Source organism: Ochlerotatus camptorhynchus, unplaced genomic scaffold (genome assembly GCF_037179485.1).
Source record: "Ochlerotatus camptorhynchus isolate MF236.1 unplaced genomic scaffold, CSIRO-AGI_Acam_v1.1 ptg000624l, whole genome shotgun sequence".
Taxonomy (NCBI): Eukaryota; Metazoa; Arthropoda; class Insecta; order Diptera; family Culicidae; genus Ochlerotatus; species Ochlerotatus camptorhynchus.
Window position 1 is genome coordinate 315,903 of NW_027041103.1, and position 19,315 is coordinate 335,217.

General features: G+C 38.1%; 1 protein-coding gene across 1 annotated transcript in view; it reads right to left on the reverse strand.

The window, feature by feature from the left end:
- The window catches only part of LOC135714160 (uncharacterized), a 70,052-nt gene extending 51,391 nt beyond the window's left edge, over positions 1-18,661 (reverse strand). The window contains exons 1-2 of the mRNA XM_065237453.1: positions 18,287-18,661; positions 17,466-18,208 (exon numbers count right to left, since the gene is read on the reverse strand). Coding sequence (XP_065093525.1) covers positions 17,466-18,208; positions 18,287-18,661 — 1,118 coding nt within the window. The remainder of the gene's footprint in view (positions 1-17,465; positions 18,209-18,286) is intronic.
- Between the last annotated feature and the right edge of the window lie 654 nt (positions 18,662-19,315).

Consider the following 19,315-nt stretch of genomic DNA (forward strand, 5'->3'; position numbering starts at 1 on the left):
TTCATCGTGTGTGTATGTATACAACAAAAATTTGCCCGGGCATTGCAGGCCAGACCAGCTAACCCGGAGTCGTCGTCGTCGTCGTCAGCAACCGGTGGCATTTGTGATGTCGTACTTACATGTAGGACTGCACGTACAAACACACATACACACGTAGAGAGCAAAGCCCCACTCGAGCTATGTATTTACCTTCACACGGAAAACCAACCGACCGACATCAGGACAGCGCTGCCACGCTTTTCTAAAGAAATGGCCGAAGATAAGAATGGAAGGAAAGTGAAAGTCTTTTTTATATCTTGGTGCGGTACACATAGCTTTCACACGGTGAAAAATCCGAACGAGAGAGTAACCGGAGAACGAAAAGTACCCCCGTTCTTTGAATATAGGACTTGTATATAAAAAAGGCAACCCAGTGGATGATACATGCGGGAGGAAAACTTTCTCAAATTATGTACGTCTATACGGGAAAATTTTTGTGGAAGACGAGACATATGTGAGAAATGTAGCCTGTTCTGTAGGAAAAATCGAGGCCACATTCATGGCACTACTGCTAGGACGTACAAATTTAAGTATTTGTTTGGGTAATATGTGTGAAATGGGTCAACTGAAACGCATAAATAATCACTCCACTCGGAAGAAGGTGTCTCAGCGAACACCGAAGGGTAGTGTCTAGTGGTTAACCGTAGTTTAAAACTTTATCATTGATATCATCACATCATGTTTACATAAGAAGCAACAGTTGACCGGACGTAGGCAAACCGGACAGACAGACCCGGTTTAATTAGTTGTTCCGCATACCAGACGAAATATGCGTAAGGGTAGTCTCCAAGACGACACATCCTTGTTGTTTATTGGAATGAGTATTGAATAGGAGTGATGTGGGAAAGACTGAGAATGAAACAATTATGACCGTATTGGAAATTAAGCATGAACCCATTAAAAGTCGTTTCAGGTTGATGATAATACTATCCAAAAAAGGGCAACGGGTCATGTGTTAGGTTAGTTATCTTTTGATGCGGAATAATATTTAATTAGACTCATTCCACTCACATTTTCGCTCATATTATGATGTTCATCTATGGATGTATTAACAACTGAATGTTTTTTACCTTCAATTATAAGTATATATCCAGACTGAAAAACAGACTTTCAAACCGAATATCATGAACTAACTGCCTCAGTTAAACGAGATATATTGCAACACATTAAAATTACATGACAATACACATTTGGCCACACCCAGACATATTCCGAGTACCCGAGGGAATAGTCAGAACAACGAAAACAAACGGCCACATCTGGATACATGCAGATATTATTCGATATCTGATATCAGATATTGGTTGATCTTAATTATGATTTTATCTGAACTCTTAAACGACTTAGAAGACTTAGATTTGTTTTTGTGCATAAAGAAAATGGACGTATTTAGATTGTATGGACATGTTTGTATGTATTCTACTGGGATTAAATAAAATATCATATGCGGCCAGCTCTATTAAATCCGATGACCTAGCATCTAAGAATCCAAAAAAGGATTACGATATTTGTCAACCTTTCCTGTTCATTGATAAATGCAGATAATTTTAATCAATTTTAACACTTACAGCTTGATGTGGAGTCACTGAAAATAATTGTCAAAAACAAATCCAATGATCATTACCAACACCAAGGCTTACGTCCCTCAAACAGATTCATTCGAAAGTAATATCAATAAAGTATTAGGATCAACATTCAAAATTGTATCCATAAATTAAATTGTAAAGCAATAAAAACAAGTGTATCTTAAACAAGGCTGACCAAATTTATTCATACCAATGAAAAAGTACGATTAAGTCATTGCAATAATTACTAATGATTGTAAACATCCTCAATACATAAAACTTAAACATCAAAATAAACGGGTCTGAGGGGAAGCAGCAACAGCATGTTCGACCGTTTGACAACATATTGATCAGTTTTTACTTGATAAAATTGTAATGCTTATTCCGAACTTTTCCAAATATTTTCTCAACCAACCAATTGTAAACAAATAGTGAGAAGGTTACAAACGTGTTCTCAGCTCAGGAAAAAAGGCGCCAATTTGTAGGCGGTGTTGAAAGGATGCAAACAAGCATACACGAAAATTAATACGTTTCTTGCAAATTTTCTTCTTTTTTTCCTTGATTTGTTTTCCGTCGATCTTGTTTTTCGTGCTAAACACCACTGCTACCGATGTAAGGGAGACAGCTCCCACACCTGGACCCTACCTATCAACCCATCAAATTTATGAACCTGGACCAACGGCTTGACCCCCACCACCCCCCTTGCGTGATCAGAGATGTTATGTCTCAGAAATATCCTGGTGGTGCCGACTGGGATTGAACCCAGGCCTGCTAGGGTAAGAGGTAATCACGCTTACCGCTACACCATCGACGCCACTAGCAAATTTACTTGAAAATGTAAAGTGGTCGACTCCACACCACTCAGCTTACAAGTGACAACCATTACTGGAAATGTGACGAAAATTCACAAAGTTATTATTATGTTGGAGAGTATTCCCTTCAGGAGGTAGGGTTTTGATCTAATTTCCGTCCTACTAAGCACAACCCGCGCTTTACCTCTCTTTTATGAACGGGTTTGAACAGCATTTCTGTCACAGATGACTGCTAAATTTATTCACCTTTCCGGTATGGATTTGATAAAGAGTCACAAATTGTTGAGATATTGTTTAAAATCTAATACTGCTTCTTGATTCTAAATTCGTTCTACGAGTTTCAATTCCGTCCTAACGCATTGAAACGCCATTCGAATTTCTTCGTCCTACGTCCTACAATGAGCGTAAATATTCATACAATGCGCTCTAATAGGATGTTTGTTGTAGCTAATGAACTAACGCATCTGAACAATCCTATTATTGATTCGTTCACAGTGAAATCATTGATATTATTGATCTTTTCTGATCGAAAAAAAAAGTAAATGGGCGATTAAGACGAAGTAGCGCTCTACCCTATTACAAACAAACGATCAAAAGATTTTCGAACAGAAATGGGCCACACGATGCATTTGTTTGAATAACATTGAAACAAAAAAATCGGGATTTCCACAACCTTCAGTACTTTTTCATTATTTGAGGATTACTACTAAAATGTTTCATCGAGGGTACTTATTTATACATAATATGGGTTAATTTGAGCATTTGTTTCTATGGGTAACTTTTCTCTCAGTATTTTAGTATTAAAAATATCGAGTAAAAAAATTAGTCTAGATAGCCCGATAAAAATTTCGATATTGGTATCAAAATGACGTTAAAAGTTCCCTCTTTCCTATAGCGAAGGCTCCGGGTAGAAGAAATGAACTCACTCTGTAACAAACAACTTTTCCACCCCTCCAGGAATGTTTGGGTGGCAAATGTCACCTTCACCACCAACTGAGTACTGTTCTGGTCCATATGAGAGTTCATAAACCGTTTTGAATGAATCAGTGAACTGAAATTCAAGTATTTGACATTATTGAATAAACTGCAATTTATTTTATCTGCAAAAATCGGATCATAATTTCTGGAGCAACAATAGAAAAGGGCTCATCAGCATTTGTAAGCCCTTCCCACGCAAAGCGTAGGCAACCCACGGAAACCAAAAGCACCATGTGGTGGGTGAAACTTATTTTATTTCCAGCAATAATGTCAAATATTCGAACTTCAGTTCACTGATTCATTCAGAACGATTAATCGACTGTCATATGAACGAGTGTGTCATATCCTTCTTCTGCTCTTTTATCCTTCATGTCTTGACTACTCACACAAACTCGGACTCACTCAAAATGGAGGAAGAAAGTGCAGATGAAGGATACACGATAAGAAAAAAGTACCCAAAAGTAAGTTCTTTTCACTAATCTCGGCACTATAATGCAGGAACCCAAAAGTAGGTAAAGCGGCTCAAAGTAGTTTGCATTTACTTGTGTGCTACTTCTACCCAAAAGTAAGTTAGTTGTACCCAAATGTAGGTAAACATGATTATACGCAACGTTGGGTTCCCACACTTTACTACCCCTGTTGGGTGGATTTGTTCCACCGTTTTGGACAACATTTGAAGAGGAAACAAACTAGTTAGGTTAAAAGTAGGTAAAAGAGAACTGACCGATGGGATTTTTTTTTCTTACCGTGTACAACAGAGAACACAGATGAATTGCACTGACGAAAATTTGACAGACTTAACTAATCATGAGCACTGAATGTTCATTATTAATTATTCATGAACATTAAGTGTTAATTTTTAGTTAACATTGCCCCGTTCGCCTATCCAATTTTCATCAGTGCATCGGTGCACTCATTCATTAACAACCTAAGTAACCATAGGCACGATATTTCGCCTTTCTGGCTATATACAGCTGAACAACGGCTACACCAGTGTTTGTAAGTTCTGATGAGGCCCAAGAAAATATTCAAATAAATTTAAAATTCTCAAAATTCTATCTTTACTATTATGAAACTATCTCGGCCCAGTGAGCAACTAGCCAATTTTTTTCTTAGGCAAAAATAATCAAGATAATATTTTCTTTAAGGTGATACTCTAAGGAAGCCTTAGCGTGAAACTTCAAAGGCACAAATGTCAGCTTCCACAAAACATACAAATTTGAAATTGCTACTCTCTGTTTGTAGTAGCACAGCAAACAAGGAGTAGCAATTTCAAATTTGTATGTTTTGTGGAAGCTGACATTTGTGCCTTTAAAGTTTCACGCTAAAGCTTCCATAGAGTACACAGTTCGAAATAGTAGTTTTAATTTCTGTTCAATATAATGCACATAAAAGGAGCATCACATATCATATAAGTTTACATTATAAACCGTGTAAAATTCTGAGACTTTTCACGAAATGTTGCAAATATTGTTTACAAAAGCCCATCTTTGTAAACAACATTGCTTACAAGTTGCTCGTTTAAGTGAAATGAAACACAAGTTTACGTGAATGAATATTTACATCAAAATTAAAATTCAGAATTTTTTGCTGTGTATCACCTTAAACACATATCATTTTCAGTAACGGGAAAAAATTTGAAATCCTCTTTCATAGAGCATTTATAAAATTTGATGATGCAAATTTGAGCAAAACAATTCCAAACAAAAGAAATCAACTTAATCGACGCATATCAATAATAAATGACGTTGTACACGGTAATATGAAACATCTTGTGAGTCTTCACCCCAAATTTCAGACAATTTGGTCCATCCAGTCCTGTGATATCGTGGGACCCGTAAATCAGCTCTGTGTTTCGAGAAAAACGCTTTGCAAGTTTTACAGTTCACTTTGCGCGTGGAACAAAATTCAGTCTACGAACATCAGTTACAAATACGTGTTTACTAATACTAACACGCGTTTACTAATGCGAATCTAATTCGACCATTTTTGAAAAATCGATTTTTTGTTCGATTTTACATATATGTATCCTCTTAAGCAGCTCTAATGATGAGAAAAAAATAAAAACGTAACGTTCTTCCGTGACACTGTCGTGGAGAGAGACATTCGTACATGAGTATGACATGTTTGATGGTAGAGTATTTAATGCCGCGAATGACAAACTATGAGCATAAGCATTATTTGTAAAAATAATTATGAGCACTATACAACCACCATGGATGTGCTCATAATTTATTATACAAATAATGCTCATGTTCATAGTTTGCACGTTATTTCAAAACTATCCAAATTTGGGTAGAATCCACTCAGATCAGTCAAAACTAAACCTACCCAAAAATGGGTAAACTATGTTGGAAGTGACAAGTTGACAAATTAACAACGTCGATCGGATTCATGTCGATGTTGTTCATTTGTCAACTTGTAACTCCCAACACAGTTTACCAATTATTGGGTAGGTTCAGTTTTGACCGATCTGGGTTGATTCTACCCAAATTTGGGTAGTTTTGAAATGGCGTGTGTCAAACAAGTCTATCCGCGGCATAAGGTAGGGGAAAAGTACGAGTGGGCAAAAGTTCGTTTTGAGGATTTCGACGCTTGTGCAAAATAAAACTCATTGTTTTGGCACTTGTCTAGAAGGTCTTTAAGACCCAGCCTTCGCCCTAAAAAATATAAAATTGGTGGTGTTTTCGAAGGATTAAAGGGTGATACGGTCAAAATTTGGTCAATATCAACTTGACGTATTTCTTTCAATTTTGCATTTAAAAAACCTGAACACCCCTCATTTTGAAGGTGTGTGTGTGTAGAATGTTGCTCCTATTTTGATTTTGGAATTCACTCTTCAGTTGTCAAAATGCCGTCCAAGCAAGAAGAGCAGCGTATCAAAATTTTGCTCGCGCATCGCGAAAATCCGAGCTACTCGCACGCAAAGTTGGCAAAATCGCTAAAAGTTGCCAAATCAACCGTTACAAATGTAATTAAAGTGTTTGGGGAACGTTTGTCGACAGCCAGGAAGTCTGGATCGGGGGGAAATCGAAAACCGGAAGCCGCTGAGACGACAAAGAGAGTTGCCGGTAGTTTCAAGCGAAACCCTAACCTCTCTCTCCGAGATGCCGCAAATAAGCTGGGTGTATCGTCTACAACCGTGCATCGAGCCAAAAAACGAGCCGGACTATCGACTTACAAGAAGGCAGTGACTCCAAATCACGATGATAAACAAAATACGACGGCCAAAGCGCGATCCCGGAGGCTGTACACGACGATGCTGACGAAGTTTGACTGCGTGGTAATGGACGACGAAACCTACGTCAAAGCCGACTACAAGCAGCTTCCGGGACAGGAGTTTTATACGGCAAAAGGAAGGGGAAAGGTAGCAGATGTTTTCAAGCACATGAAACTGTCAAAGTTCGCAAAGAAATATCTGGTTTGGCAAGCCATCTGTACCTGTGGCTTGAAAAGCAGCATTTTCATGGCTTCCGGGACTGCCAACCAAGAAATTTACGCGAAAGAGTGTTTGAATAAACGTCTGCTGCCTTTCCTGAAGAAACACGGTTGTTCCGTACTGTTTTGGCCGGATTTGGCATCTTGCCATTACGGTAAAAAGGCCATGGAGTGGTACGCCGCCAACAACGTGCAGGTGGTTCCCAAGGACAAGAACCCTCCCAACACGCCAGAGCTCCGCCCAATTGAGAAATACTGGGCTATTGTCAAGCGGAACCTAAAGAAGACCAAAAAAACTGCTAAGGGCGAGCAGCAGTTCAAGGCAAACTGGCTTTCTGCGGCGAAGAAGGTGGACAAGGTGGCTGTACAAAATCTGATGGCAGGGATCAAGCGTAAGGCCCGGCAATTCGGATTTGGAAAAGCGGAAGCCTAACTGAATATTTTTCCTGAATTTTATACTAATTGAACTTGAAAAAGAAATTTAATTTGATTTTTTAAATAAACGATTTCACCGATTTACACGCGTTTTCCCTTGACCAAATTTTGACCGTATCACCCTTTATAGACAAAAATGTGTTTTGGATAAATTATAACATTTGTACCAACTTTGGGGCGTAAATAAGGAAGGCAAAAGTTCAATTAGGGGAGGGGTATATTTTATTTCAGGGCATGATTTAATTTTCCTTAAAGATGATTTTAAGAGTATCAGACTTTTGACATGTCATGCTGGAATTGCCTATAGTGGAGCAAAAGTTTGAGTCATGTCCCAAACCCATGTAATCGTTCGCAAATGTCTAAATCACATTTATTTACTCGAAAAAATTGCGAACTTATTGCACAAGCATGTGGTTTATTTATGTCCTTCGCACCATTATTATTAACAGAGCATAGTAGAAAAACTTCTCAAAAATTTAATGGCAGTTTGCGAACTTTTGCCCCATCGGTCAGTGGGGAAAAAGTTTGTTTTGTTTTTTTTTTTTTTCACCACACAGGTATTGTTTTGGTATCCAAATATCAATTTTTGTTATTTACAAAGTATTTTGGTAAAATACCAAAAAATAGTACGAAAAAAATGTTCCCACAATACCATTCCAATACCAAATTATGGTAATGCTATACTGTGTGGTATTGCACAGGTATTCTTTTGGCATCCAAATATCTATGTTTGTTATTTACAAAGTATTTTGCATGTAATTTGTTTGAATTATTTTTTGGTAGTCAATACCAAATTTTGGTTTCACGCCAGAATTAGGTATTCGTTAGTTATTTTCTCCTGCTTGGGTAGCAACGAACAATCAGATCGACCCATATTTTGTATGAAAAAGTGCCTCCGATGAAACATTTCATTAATAACCTTAAAATGAAGGGAAAGTTTCCCTCTTCGAATAGTGAAGATTTTGGACTTCCGATTGTTTTGTTTTAATGTTATTCTAGCAAACACACCGATGTAATATTTTTTTATTAAAAAGGCATATTATGGGGGTGTATAATTTAAAATATTTTAGCGTACCAAGTGAGAAAATATGAAAAAAAAAATTGAAATTTAGAGTAATCTAAACTCAAAGTAGCCGCTATATGGTCCTTTGTAAGATCCGAAAAATTCGTAAAATAATTTGATCGAATATTAAGATATGTTTACAAACCGCGAATTCTTACGACGTGGTACATAAATAATACCACCAAGTCTAGAACAGCCTAGATTGTATCCTGAGAATAAGCATGGCAAAATTTATCCCCACTATTACCACTTATTTTTTCAACGAGAAAATAAAATCTACTCATCTCATTTTACCTGTCCATGCTTCTGATTCAAATTATTACGTTAGAAAAACACATTCCTCCTCTTCATTAAGTATCCGCACCCGTGGGCTTCCTTGTTCGTGCAAAATGGAAACAATTTCTCCCCAGCAGTTACAGTTTCCGCGGAATCTTGAAATAAAATCGCGCAGCACATTTCCCTCCCGTTTTGATAGCTTTTGGACGCGGCACCACTAAAGGCAAAAGTAGCTCTGCTATAAACGGAACGATGAGATGTGTAGTGAAAACGCACCGTATGACCAAAAAAGATATTGCAAATTTCATGTTTCTGCCGAAAGTTGTTACAGAATTTTCATTTTATGTTTGGCTTAAAATGATAAATTTTATATGATACGCACCCTAAACATATGCGGCGTGCAGAAAGTATAAAATGTTTTATTGTCAATTAAAAATTATACTTCTCCTCGCGCGTTGCCTTTTTAGAATTAAATGTTATAAAAACGTGAATATCTATGCGTGTTTTATGTTTTCTCTTTTATAGTTGAAATTTTACGCGGGTAAATAGCGCTGTATGTACTGAACACGCACTTTCACATAATATACCGCGAGGAGGCGAATGAAAGAAATCTAAACATTTTATATCGATCGCTTTACTGCCATGGAGCCTGGGCTAAGGAGTATGGCGAAAAAACATATAAAACTTTTTAATACTCACTATAAAATGTTCGTACTTTTACTTTTTATGTATATTATATGTAATATTAAAAGATTACTTGCGCTCTTTCTTTTGGCTATAATGCGTCGCGAAAGTATTTTGAAGTCGTTTGCAGCATCCCCGGGAATAGATAAAACAAGCAGTCAAACAGGCAAAGCAAACCAAGCCAGAGCGAGCGTGTAGGCAACCAACAAGAAACGAGTACAATCCCATGAATCAAACTAATAACACAAAGGCCAAGCTTACATCTGAATCATTCACACTGCATTATTTTGTTTTAAACATAATGATTCTAAGATATTGAAAAAAAAATGCAATCATTTTATTAGCATCCCAATTATTTTGAGTTTATCTGAAACTAATCCATCACAATATTTAATCTGTGATGTTGATTTAATCAAAAAGGGTAAAAACGCAATGGTGTAAGGTTGTGCCTAGTGGAAATAATTAGAAAACATTGAATTATTAAAAATGTAGTTACCAATCATTACTGTCATAGTGCTTTTAAGCTACACGGTAAGAAAAAAAATACCCAAAAGTAAGTTCTTTTCACTCATCTCGGCAGTATAGTGCAGGAACCCAAAATTAGGTAAAGCGGGTCAAAGTAGTTTTCAGTTACTTGTGTGCAATTCGTATGGAATTTTCCACGCGCTGTCTACCAAAAAGTAAGTTAGTTGTACCCAAAAGTAGGTAAATATGATTATACTCAACGTTGGGTTCCCACACTTTACTACCCCTGTTGGGTGGTTTTGCTCTTCCGTTTTTGACAACATTAGAAGGAGAAAAGGAGACAAACTAGTCAAAAGTAGGTAAAAGTGAACTGGCCGTTGGGTACTTTTTTCTTACCGTGAGGGCCTCAAGCTGACGGAGCCCCCAGCCACAGGCACATTAGAGCATTCCTACAGGATGAAGTACTCAACATTAATTATAGTTTATGTTGATTAATTACTTTACAGGTATTTCCATCTTTTAATTGAAAATCAGATTGAGCAATTCCAGACATGGCCCTCCGATATGGTTGAAACTTTTCACATGTCATCGGTATGAGAGATCAAGTATTTTCCGCAAGTCAAGCGGGAAAAAAATATGTTTTAAGATTTAATGGATCTATTTAGATATCTTTTATAACTATAATACTCATAGTGATCAAAATTCAAAATGAAGCCTTTTTGTAAAACATGGGCAAGCTCCATAAAAATATTCCTTTTTTCGAATGTAATGCATGATTTCTCCATAAACAACGATAGTCAACGATTGTCATCCTTCCCTTCCCCGAAAACCAGAAGGCCACGTCCTCAGTACTAATATGTAAATAGAACGAATCAGTGAACTTGTACATTGAATAGGGAAATCTTGTACCAAGCTCTGTGCATCTAGTTCTGATCAGTAACATAGTAACAACTACGACATGCACGGCCTTAAAAAAAACAACGATAGTCTTCATAAAATGTCCCACTATGGGGATGGTCCTGGCGTAGTGGTTAACATACATACGTCTCACGCCAAAGTCTCGAGCTTGAATCTCATCCCCGATCAAGTCACGAATGCTCCAAGAGAGTTAAAGTCACCATAACAATGAAATGTAAAAATTTGAAAAATCATTGTAAATGTATTAACATTACTTTCAAGTTAAAAAAGCAGTATTTAGTTATATCAACTATAACAAGTTATGGCAACTCAAAAAGCAGAACCGTAACTTGACCCCTGGACGCTTGAATTTCAGGATGTGACTGATATGCGATTACTTTGCTTGATGGGACAAACTGACTTGATGTTGTTTTCACATTTATCAAGATCCAAGTCCGTAGATTTATTACATAATATGAAAGTAGATGCAAATTGATAGTGGATAACGTTGTTATCTCAAAATTGGTGTAAATCTATATGGGACTGATATTCGATTATAGGCCGTGTAGAGGTGTGCGCTACCGCTGGGATTTTTTTGGATAACGCCGCCGATGTATGATTTTCCTCGCCGATTGATTTTTTTAAGTGTATACGGCCCTTCAGAAAACGCAGCATATCTCAAGCAAGCACACCCTTTGCTGTGGTTGTGGGTAGTCCTAGGCACTCGGCGATTAGCTGTAACGGTGAGCAACATCGCGTTGCAATCAGCGATCATAAAATCGCTAGTTGTGACCTTCTGAAAGCAAATTTGACAAATTTTATACGTCATATACAAACTTTACCACCTCTTCTTGCATCTTACAGAAAAAAATTATCATTATAGTATCCCATTGTTTCATAATACCGAAAAATAGCATTTTAGCTGTAATGAGCAATTGCAAGCCTGCTTGTAAATACTTATTTAATCAGATTCGGAAGATGAGTGATGAGGGAGCTTATTGTGTTCGCGAGTCCTTCGTTTAGACTGGATTTACTTAAATCTTTAAGTTTATTTTCAGCTCTTCGATGGTGGAAATTTTTTAGAATAATATTATAATGGTTCACTTTTTTCAGCCTTCGTTCAGGAAAATACAAAAACATTGTAATGCATGATAACAAGTGCATGAAAACTGTTAACTGTCCAAATAACCTCGATTTTTCTGTCTATTGATTCATTATTAAAGTTCACAAATATTTTTAAAAGCATGCCATATTGCGTTAAACCATTCCATGGAGCATAATAAAGTGTTTGCACAGCAAAAAATTAGTTTTGATATCACATCAAAGTGGATGAACTTCAATCGAGTCAAAAATATGGTGTAATATTACTTGCCTAAAAAGACAAAAATATCATTAATACAGTGCATTAACTGGCATTACGCTGTTTTCACTGCATTTGTTTATTTTTGTGGCCTTAAAAATTACATGAGATTTTCGACATGACTGAAGTGCATCCTCTTGGATGAAATACTAAAATTTATTTTTTGCTGTGTGTTTCAATTCCAATAAAATATCAAAAGTTGAAATCAGTTAAATGTACTGAGGTTAACATTATTTTTATTTCACATATGGGTTACGCCAGCTCAAGTGGGTACAGAATTTTAAAAAGTTGTGGTCGATGTCACCGATTTGAGCTAAACTTGGCCAAACGGTTATTTTGGCATTCAGAACAAACGCCTTTTTTATTTTACTCTAAAATACCTACATCCTTCTGGGCTACAGCCCTGAAATTTCAATATTTTAAAAAATTCCAACTTTCAGAAGAGATTACTCCACAACCAACAAGCTATTCGTGATCTTAGAAAGTCAATTTAAAGGCTTTTTACTGCAGATTTACCGATTCCCGATGTCACCGATTTGAGCTAAACTTGGCCAAACGGTTATTTTGGCATTCTGAACAAACGCCTTTTTTATTTTACTCTAAAATGCCTACATCCTTCTGGGCTACAGCCCTGAATTTTCAATATTTTAAAAAATTCCAACTTTCAGAAGAGATTACTCCACAACCAACAAGCTATTCGAGATCTTAGAAAGTCAATTTAAAGGTTTTTTACTGCAGACAGTACAACTAACAGGGTACTCACATTATGTTTTTGTTATAGTAACTACAGTAAACAGGCTAATTACCGGCAGGTATCCAATTTTTTTTTCGAGAGTTGACCAACTGCAGTCTTAATAGGCTAGCATCTCGTTTGGGCTCTCCATGCGATACACAATACTAACAGACGACTCGAGCTATGGTGCTCACTAGGTCACTGCAGCTTTTAGGCTCGTATTGTGATCAACTGTGTGTATTAGATTACGACCATAAATCCGGAGAACCCCGAGATCTGGGCGCAATCGCTTCTGCAAACAAACACGCCAATCGCCGGTCTCCCGCGAACAAAAGAACAATCCTGCAAACAAACTATACCAAATCATAGAGAAACTATTCCTCTACCTGTTTGTGTTATTAGTTTTTCCAGACTGTGCCCAAATTCGCGAGAAACCGACAAATGACGTCCCTATCTACAAAAGCAACTATACTCCAACCTCGAAGCTCTCCGGAAATATGTGATAAATCATGTAAATGTAAATGGAATACAATAATGTCCCGATTTTGTCAGCCCCCTTTTTTGAAAATGTTTTCCAATGATCTACAAAACCCATGCCTTTTTTTTAGTAATCTTCTTGAACCTATTGCACCAAAGTATACTTTAAATATCCCTCTTAATGATGAATGAGAAAAATTTATTTATGGGTATGTGAAATTATTGAAAGAAAAAAGTCTGAAGCGCGAAGGGTCTGACAAAATCGGGTTTCATCGTGGACACCCTTACTGTATTTAAAATAAATAAATTCATTCTTACATTTTTATTAGTTGTTTGATTATTAATTGCTATTATTACCTGCTTAGAGTTGGCTCCTTTAAAATACTGTGTAGAATTTACCTCATTACTCTTGAGCTCCATTGATTTCCGTTCCTGCGTGGTTTTTGTGATATAACCACGCTCGGCATATTATCCTGAAGTACGACTTGGGCGTGCACCATGCAAGTAACTCATCTCTCGTCGATGATGGGATATGGGGTGATGGTGAAGGGATATAGAAAACGAATAAAAGAACAGAGAGAAAGGTATTAGTATTGGTTACATTAACCCCCCCCCCCCCCCCCCAACACACACACACACAACGAAAAAGAAGCATAGATGCACAGACAAACAGAAATAACACATTTAATATTTCTCTCCACAAAACATAGTCACTAAAACACTAACGTCATCTGTTGAGTATCATGTGATGGATAGTACACTGAATAGATGGCGCTAGTGTGCAGACGTCAAACGCAAGGGAACCGACCGTGCGCGCCACAGGTGGCGGCACCACCAATCAAAACACTAAAATTGACCGTCAAATGCGTGTTCGATGAACAACCTGCGAGTGTTATGTCTGTTTGTCTGTTATAGAGGGGTTATTAGGAAAGTACAACTACATTATAACTATTATATGGATGAACGTTAGTTTCGGGGTCATGTTAGTGTAATAGTTTTGTTAGTATTGACCCTTATTCAGCCCTGTCGGCCCCTCGAACACTAGTCGCAGGCAGTTGTTGTTAGGACATGCGACACTGTCACTGCTACTATGTTAGAGGTATGACCCGTCAAGTTTCGAAGTGCAAAAAAACTGTTAGAACTTTCTTATAAATTAACTTTACACTCAAAGCAAACTATTTACCTTAGCATTACAAAAGCGAATTTAAAATAACTATTTTATTTTATGCTAATATTAAAATTATGATAAAACTATAATTTACGGATCCGTGAAATTAACTCGCTTGAACCGTTCAAATCAATAAAATGAAGAAAAACTAAAATTTTAACAATTACCGGCAGGTATCCAAATTGTAAACAAATTGCCTATTTTCACCATGGGCGGGATTTTTTATTTCTTAATATTTTGGGCTTAAATTTTCACCACACTTTGGAAAACTCGTCTACTAGATGTGTTTCCAAGGGAAAATGATTTGGACAAATAGGGTAAATGTCGGCTTCGGCACCCATTGACTGTTTTCGGCAATCAAAATTTAAACGTTAATTTCACTATGTTTTACCATCAACACACTTCCCTGAATGTATCCAAATGATTCTTTAGTCTTTCAGCTTCAATCTGATTATATTTGTAGGACCGAGCAATCCTGTTATGCCAGATTTTTCTTCAAATGAAGCATACGTAATACAAAATGGGGCTGATTTCGAGTTGCCGATAATAGAACAGCTGGTTAACACGCAGTTCTAATGGGAAGGTTGCCGAAGAAAAAGAGGCTGCCGACTATAGTCACACTCACCTGAGAAGTTTAGAGCGTTGTAAAAACGCTTTCAAACAGTTTTGAAGAATTCTGTCGATTGGAATGGATAGAAAAGCAAGCAGCAGATGAATTGAAACAAACAGACACGTCATATATGTGCGTGACGCTGTGAAAATGCTAATAGAAGTGCGGACGCTACTTAGATTGACGAGAATACGTAAATTCCCCTAGTTAGCACAATAATAATTTTAAATTATTTTTCTCATGTTCTGGGCAGGATTTTCACTATATTGAATCATAAATAGCTCATTTATTTACTTCTGTGCATAATTTAATTGTGGTCCTAAAAGTGACAAATACGTTCCTATGAGCAGGCATGGAAAATCATTTACATTCATTTCATGCATTCATTTACATTCATTTGCCTCTAACTTTTTTCATCAACAGCATTCTGCGAAATGATGTAAAGAGCTTTTGTAGGTTTTGTTATTAGCTACAAGTTTTGGTCAAAACTCACATCTGTATCTCTTATGCATCACGAACTAGAACTAGAACTAGAACTAGAACTAGAAACTAGAACTAGAACTAGAACGGGCAGAACTTGTTACTGTTCTTCAGTGAATGTAAAATACATTCACTAAAAAACAGTAGTGGCTTCTGTTCGCTCTGGTTCGTCATGCATAAGAGATACGGATTTGAGTTGTTAACAAAAGTTGTAGCTAATAACAAAGCCTACAAAAACTCAATACATCATTTTGTGGAATTTTGTTGACGAAAAAAGTTAGGGACAAATGAATGTAAATGAATGCACGAAATGAATGCAAATGATTGTCCATGCCTGCCTATGAGATACAGCCAAAACGTTGTGCACTTAGAAATACGATGAAATCAGATAGATTGACAGGTACATATAAAAAATTCAGTTGTCGATGACCGCTGCTACTTGAATAATACCCTTATTTGAGTAATACATTATTTTTTTTAGATACAATCTCACGAGCAAGAATGCTATTTTTATTAAAGTAACGTTTATTTTTCATTTTTTGAAAACACACTTTCCATTCATGAACGTAACTGTCATGTTCTGGAAAGTGTGTTTTCAAAAAATGAAAAATAAACGTAGCATTCTTCTATTTATATAAAATTTAACATTCTTTTGAATGTGTTTAGTTCGATAGCTTGGTGCAGGGAAATTAGTCACTAAATCACAACACACGATTTTGCCTTGAACAATTCTTAGTTTTATTAACACCTTTTTTACAGAGCGAACTGAACTCATTCACTCCTTTGAATGGACTGTACTCTCCCTATTTTTTCCTAATCTCATTCACGTTTGCGCTTTGTGCTTTTACTAAACCATAAAAAAAGCTCTTGTCTATAGTGCCCTGCGCCACGCTGAAATACACATTATGTGCGCCATCAAAGCAACCAGTTTTTTTTTTCTCTTTTATTCTGACATTGTCATTTTTCTTCCGTTCATTCTCCCCGCGTTGAGATCTCTAGCTCAACACATGGAAGAAAGGCAATCTTGGTTATTGCTCTCTTGTACTCGCCAGCCGTAGTCTTGACCGTCACTACACGGACCACGTCGTCGTTGCCAGGATGTAATGCGATTATCCGCCCACGTCTCCATTGCTGAGGAGGCAGAATTTCATCAAGAAGCAGAACCAACGCTCCAGCATCGATTTTCTTCACGCTGCTATTCCACTTTTGCCGACTTTGCAAGTGATGCAAATATTCTCTGGACCATCGTGACCAGAAATGTTGTTGCATGAATTGAATGTGTTGCCACCTGCTCAATCGTCCAATCTTTTCTTCATTGTAGGAAGGTTCTGGTACTGCCAAACCCAATCGCCCAATCAAGAAATGGAAAGGAGTCAGAACCGACAAATCGTTTGGATCATCTGACATTGAAAATAATGGTCGGGAATTTAAGACCGCTTCAGTTTGCGCCAAGAATGTGATCAATTCCTCAAAAGTGAGCTTGGTTTCGCCGACGACTCGACAAATGATGATTCACGGATTTTACTCCAGCTTCCCAAATGCCACCGTAATGAGGACTTCTTCGAGGCATAAAATGCCAGCAAATACCCTTCACTCTTCCAGTTTCCGCTGATGTTGTTGGCCATTGAACAAATCCCTGAGTGCAGCAAGCTCATGATTGGTATCCACAAATGCAGTTCCGTTGTCTGCATGGATATCACTTGGCAAACCACGCTTGCTCACAAATCGGTGCAGTGCAGCAATGAAGTTGTCCGTCGTGAGATTGGAGCCACTTCAAAGTGAGCCTTTAGTACCCTGCATACAAAAACAACCACATATGCTTTGTATCCTCCTCCTCCTAGCTTCAGTAGAAACGGGCCAGCATAATCAATTCCAACCTTTGAAAATACTGGCGCTTGATTTACACGGGACTCTGGAATGTCACCCATGAACTGACTCTGTGCTATCGGATAGCACCTTGCACAGATTTGGCATTTCGAAATTACTTTTTTGATGCTTTCACTGGCCAGTACCGCTCTAGCACAAAAGCCAGCAGCCCACCTTGACCGACGGGATGATGCTCCTCATGCAATTTCCGAATCAAAATTTCCGCGACGTAATGTTTCTCTGGGAGTAGCATCTGATGCTTTCCATCGTATGGAATTGCAGAATACTTCAGACGACCTCCAACACCAATAAGGTGATCTTCTCCTACGAATGGAGCCAAACTCAACAGATTGTGTCGCTTGCCTGACCTTGACCGTAGCAACTTCAGATGATCACTAAACGTTTCTTGCTGAATCAGCCTGACAATAACCTTTTCGGCCTTCATCATTTCTTCTGCCGTAACACTCTTGATAACACTAATCACATCTTTTTCTTTCTTCATGTCAATAAACCTCATCACGTAGGCCCAAGCCCTTTGAAGCTTCCTGTAATCACTCACTCTGTTGAATTGCATTGGCGGTTCACTTCTCACAGCCGCCAACACCCTTGCTTGCCTGATGTCAGACAGGACTGATTCCTCCAATTCTTCTGGCTCATCTGTTTTAAACGCCTGCTTCCACAGCATAGATAGGCAATTCCACCTCAATTTTTTGTTCACCAGGTCGATTTGCATTTTACCTCTCGAGATGGCATCTGCAGGATTTTCTTCCGACCTGATATAATTCCAAGTGTAACCAGGACTTAGTTCCAGCACCGCTGTCACCCGGTTGGCGACGAACTGATTCAACGCCAGAGGTGACTTCTTCAGCCAACACAAAACAATTTTTGAATCACATCATAAGATGACCTCATCAAAATTGATTGTCATCGATGAAATTACCATTTGAACCAACTCAGCTAACAATTTAGCACCGCAAAACTCTAAACGGGGAATGGTCACCGGTTTCAATGGGGCTACCCTTGATTTACTAGCGACCAGATTAACTTCGATTGTGCCTTCTGCAGTTATGCTTCGGATGTACACCACAGATCCATATGCCCGCATGGAGGCATCAGAAAATCCATGTAATTCAATCCATGTCGTATTACTGAGAACTACAAAACGTTGCTTTTGTTTTTGATTGATTGCCGGTAGCTCTTCTAAAAAATGCTGCCTTTGATGCAACAATTCGTCGGGAAGCTGCTCAACAGCAGCTTCTGCCACCGACAAAGTTGAACCCAGACGAACGTCCTCGATTTCCCAAAACTTCACCATAGTTTCATTCAGGATCTCTTCTTGTTTACTGAACTGACGCTAGTGTGCACTAAACCTCCGACAACCCAGCCGAATTCAGTTTCAGCTAAGGCTACAGCACTGTTCTCTGTCTTCAAGCGTCCCTTCTTCACCAAGTCGAAAAATATTTCGTTGCCAATAATCATATCAATTTCTCCTGGAGCGTAGAACAACGGATCCGCTAACTGCACACCATAAGGTAGTTTCGAGCATTTAGTATCGATCTCCACGACGGGTACGTTCGATGGTACCCTTGGTACGACAAAGAAATCTAATTCACTCGTCGTGAACGAACTGATTCGTGACAGAATTTTCGTCGAAACTAAGTACTTTACTCGAGTCTGAATGTCGTTGAGATCAGCGATCCATCTTCAACATCAACTTACTTGCCAACCTCTCTGTGAGTATGTGACTGTCGGATCCTGAATCTAACAGCGCACGACACTTAACGGTGGAATCTCCTGTTCCTACCACGAAAATCTCTGCCGTTGACAACAGTACCTGTCGCTTTGTTGTGCCAATATGTGCACACAATGTCGTTGCACTTGAGCATTCTACGGCTTGCTTCTCCTGCGTTTTCTTGCGTCTTGCGTCTTCATGCCTGGGGATGGGGACTTATCTTCTTCGCTCGTGTTC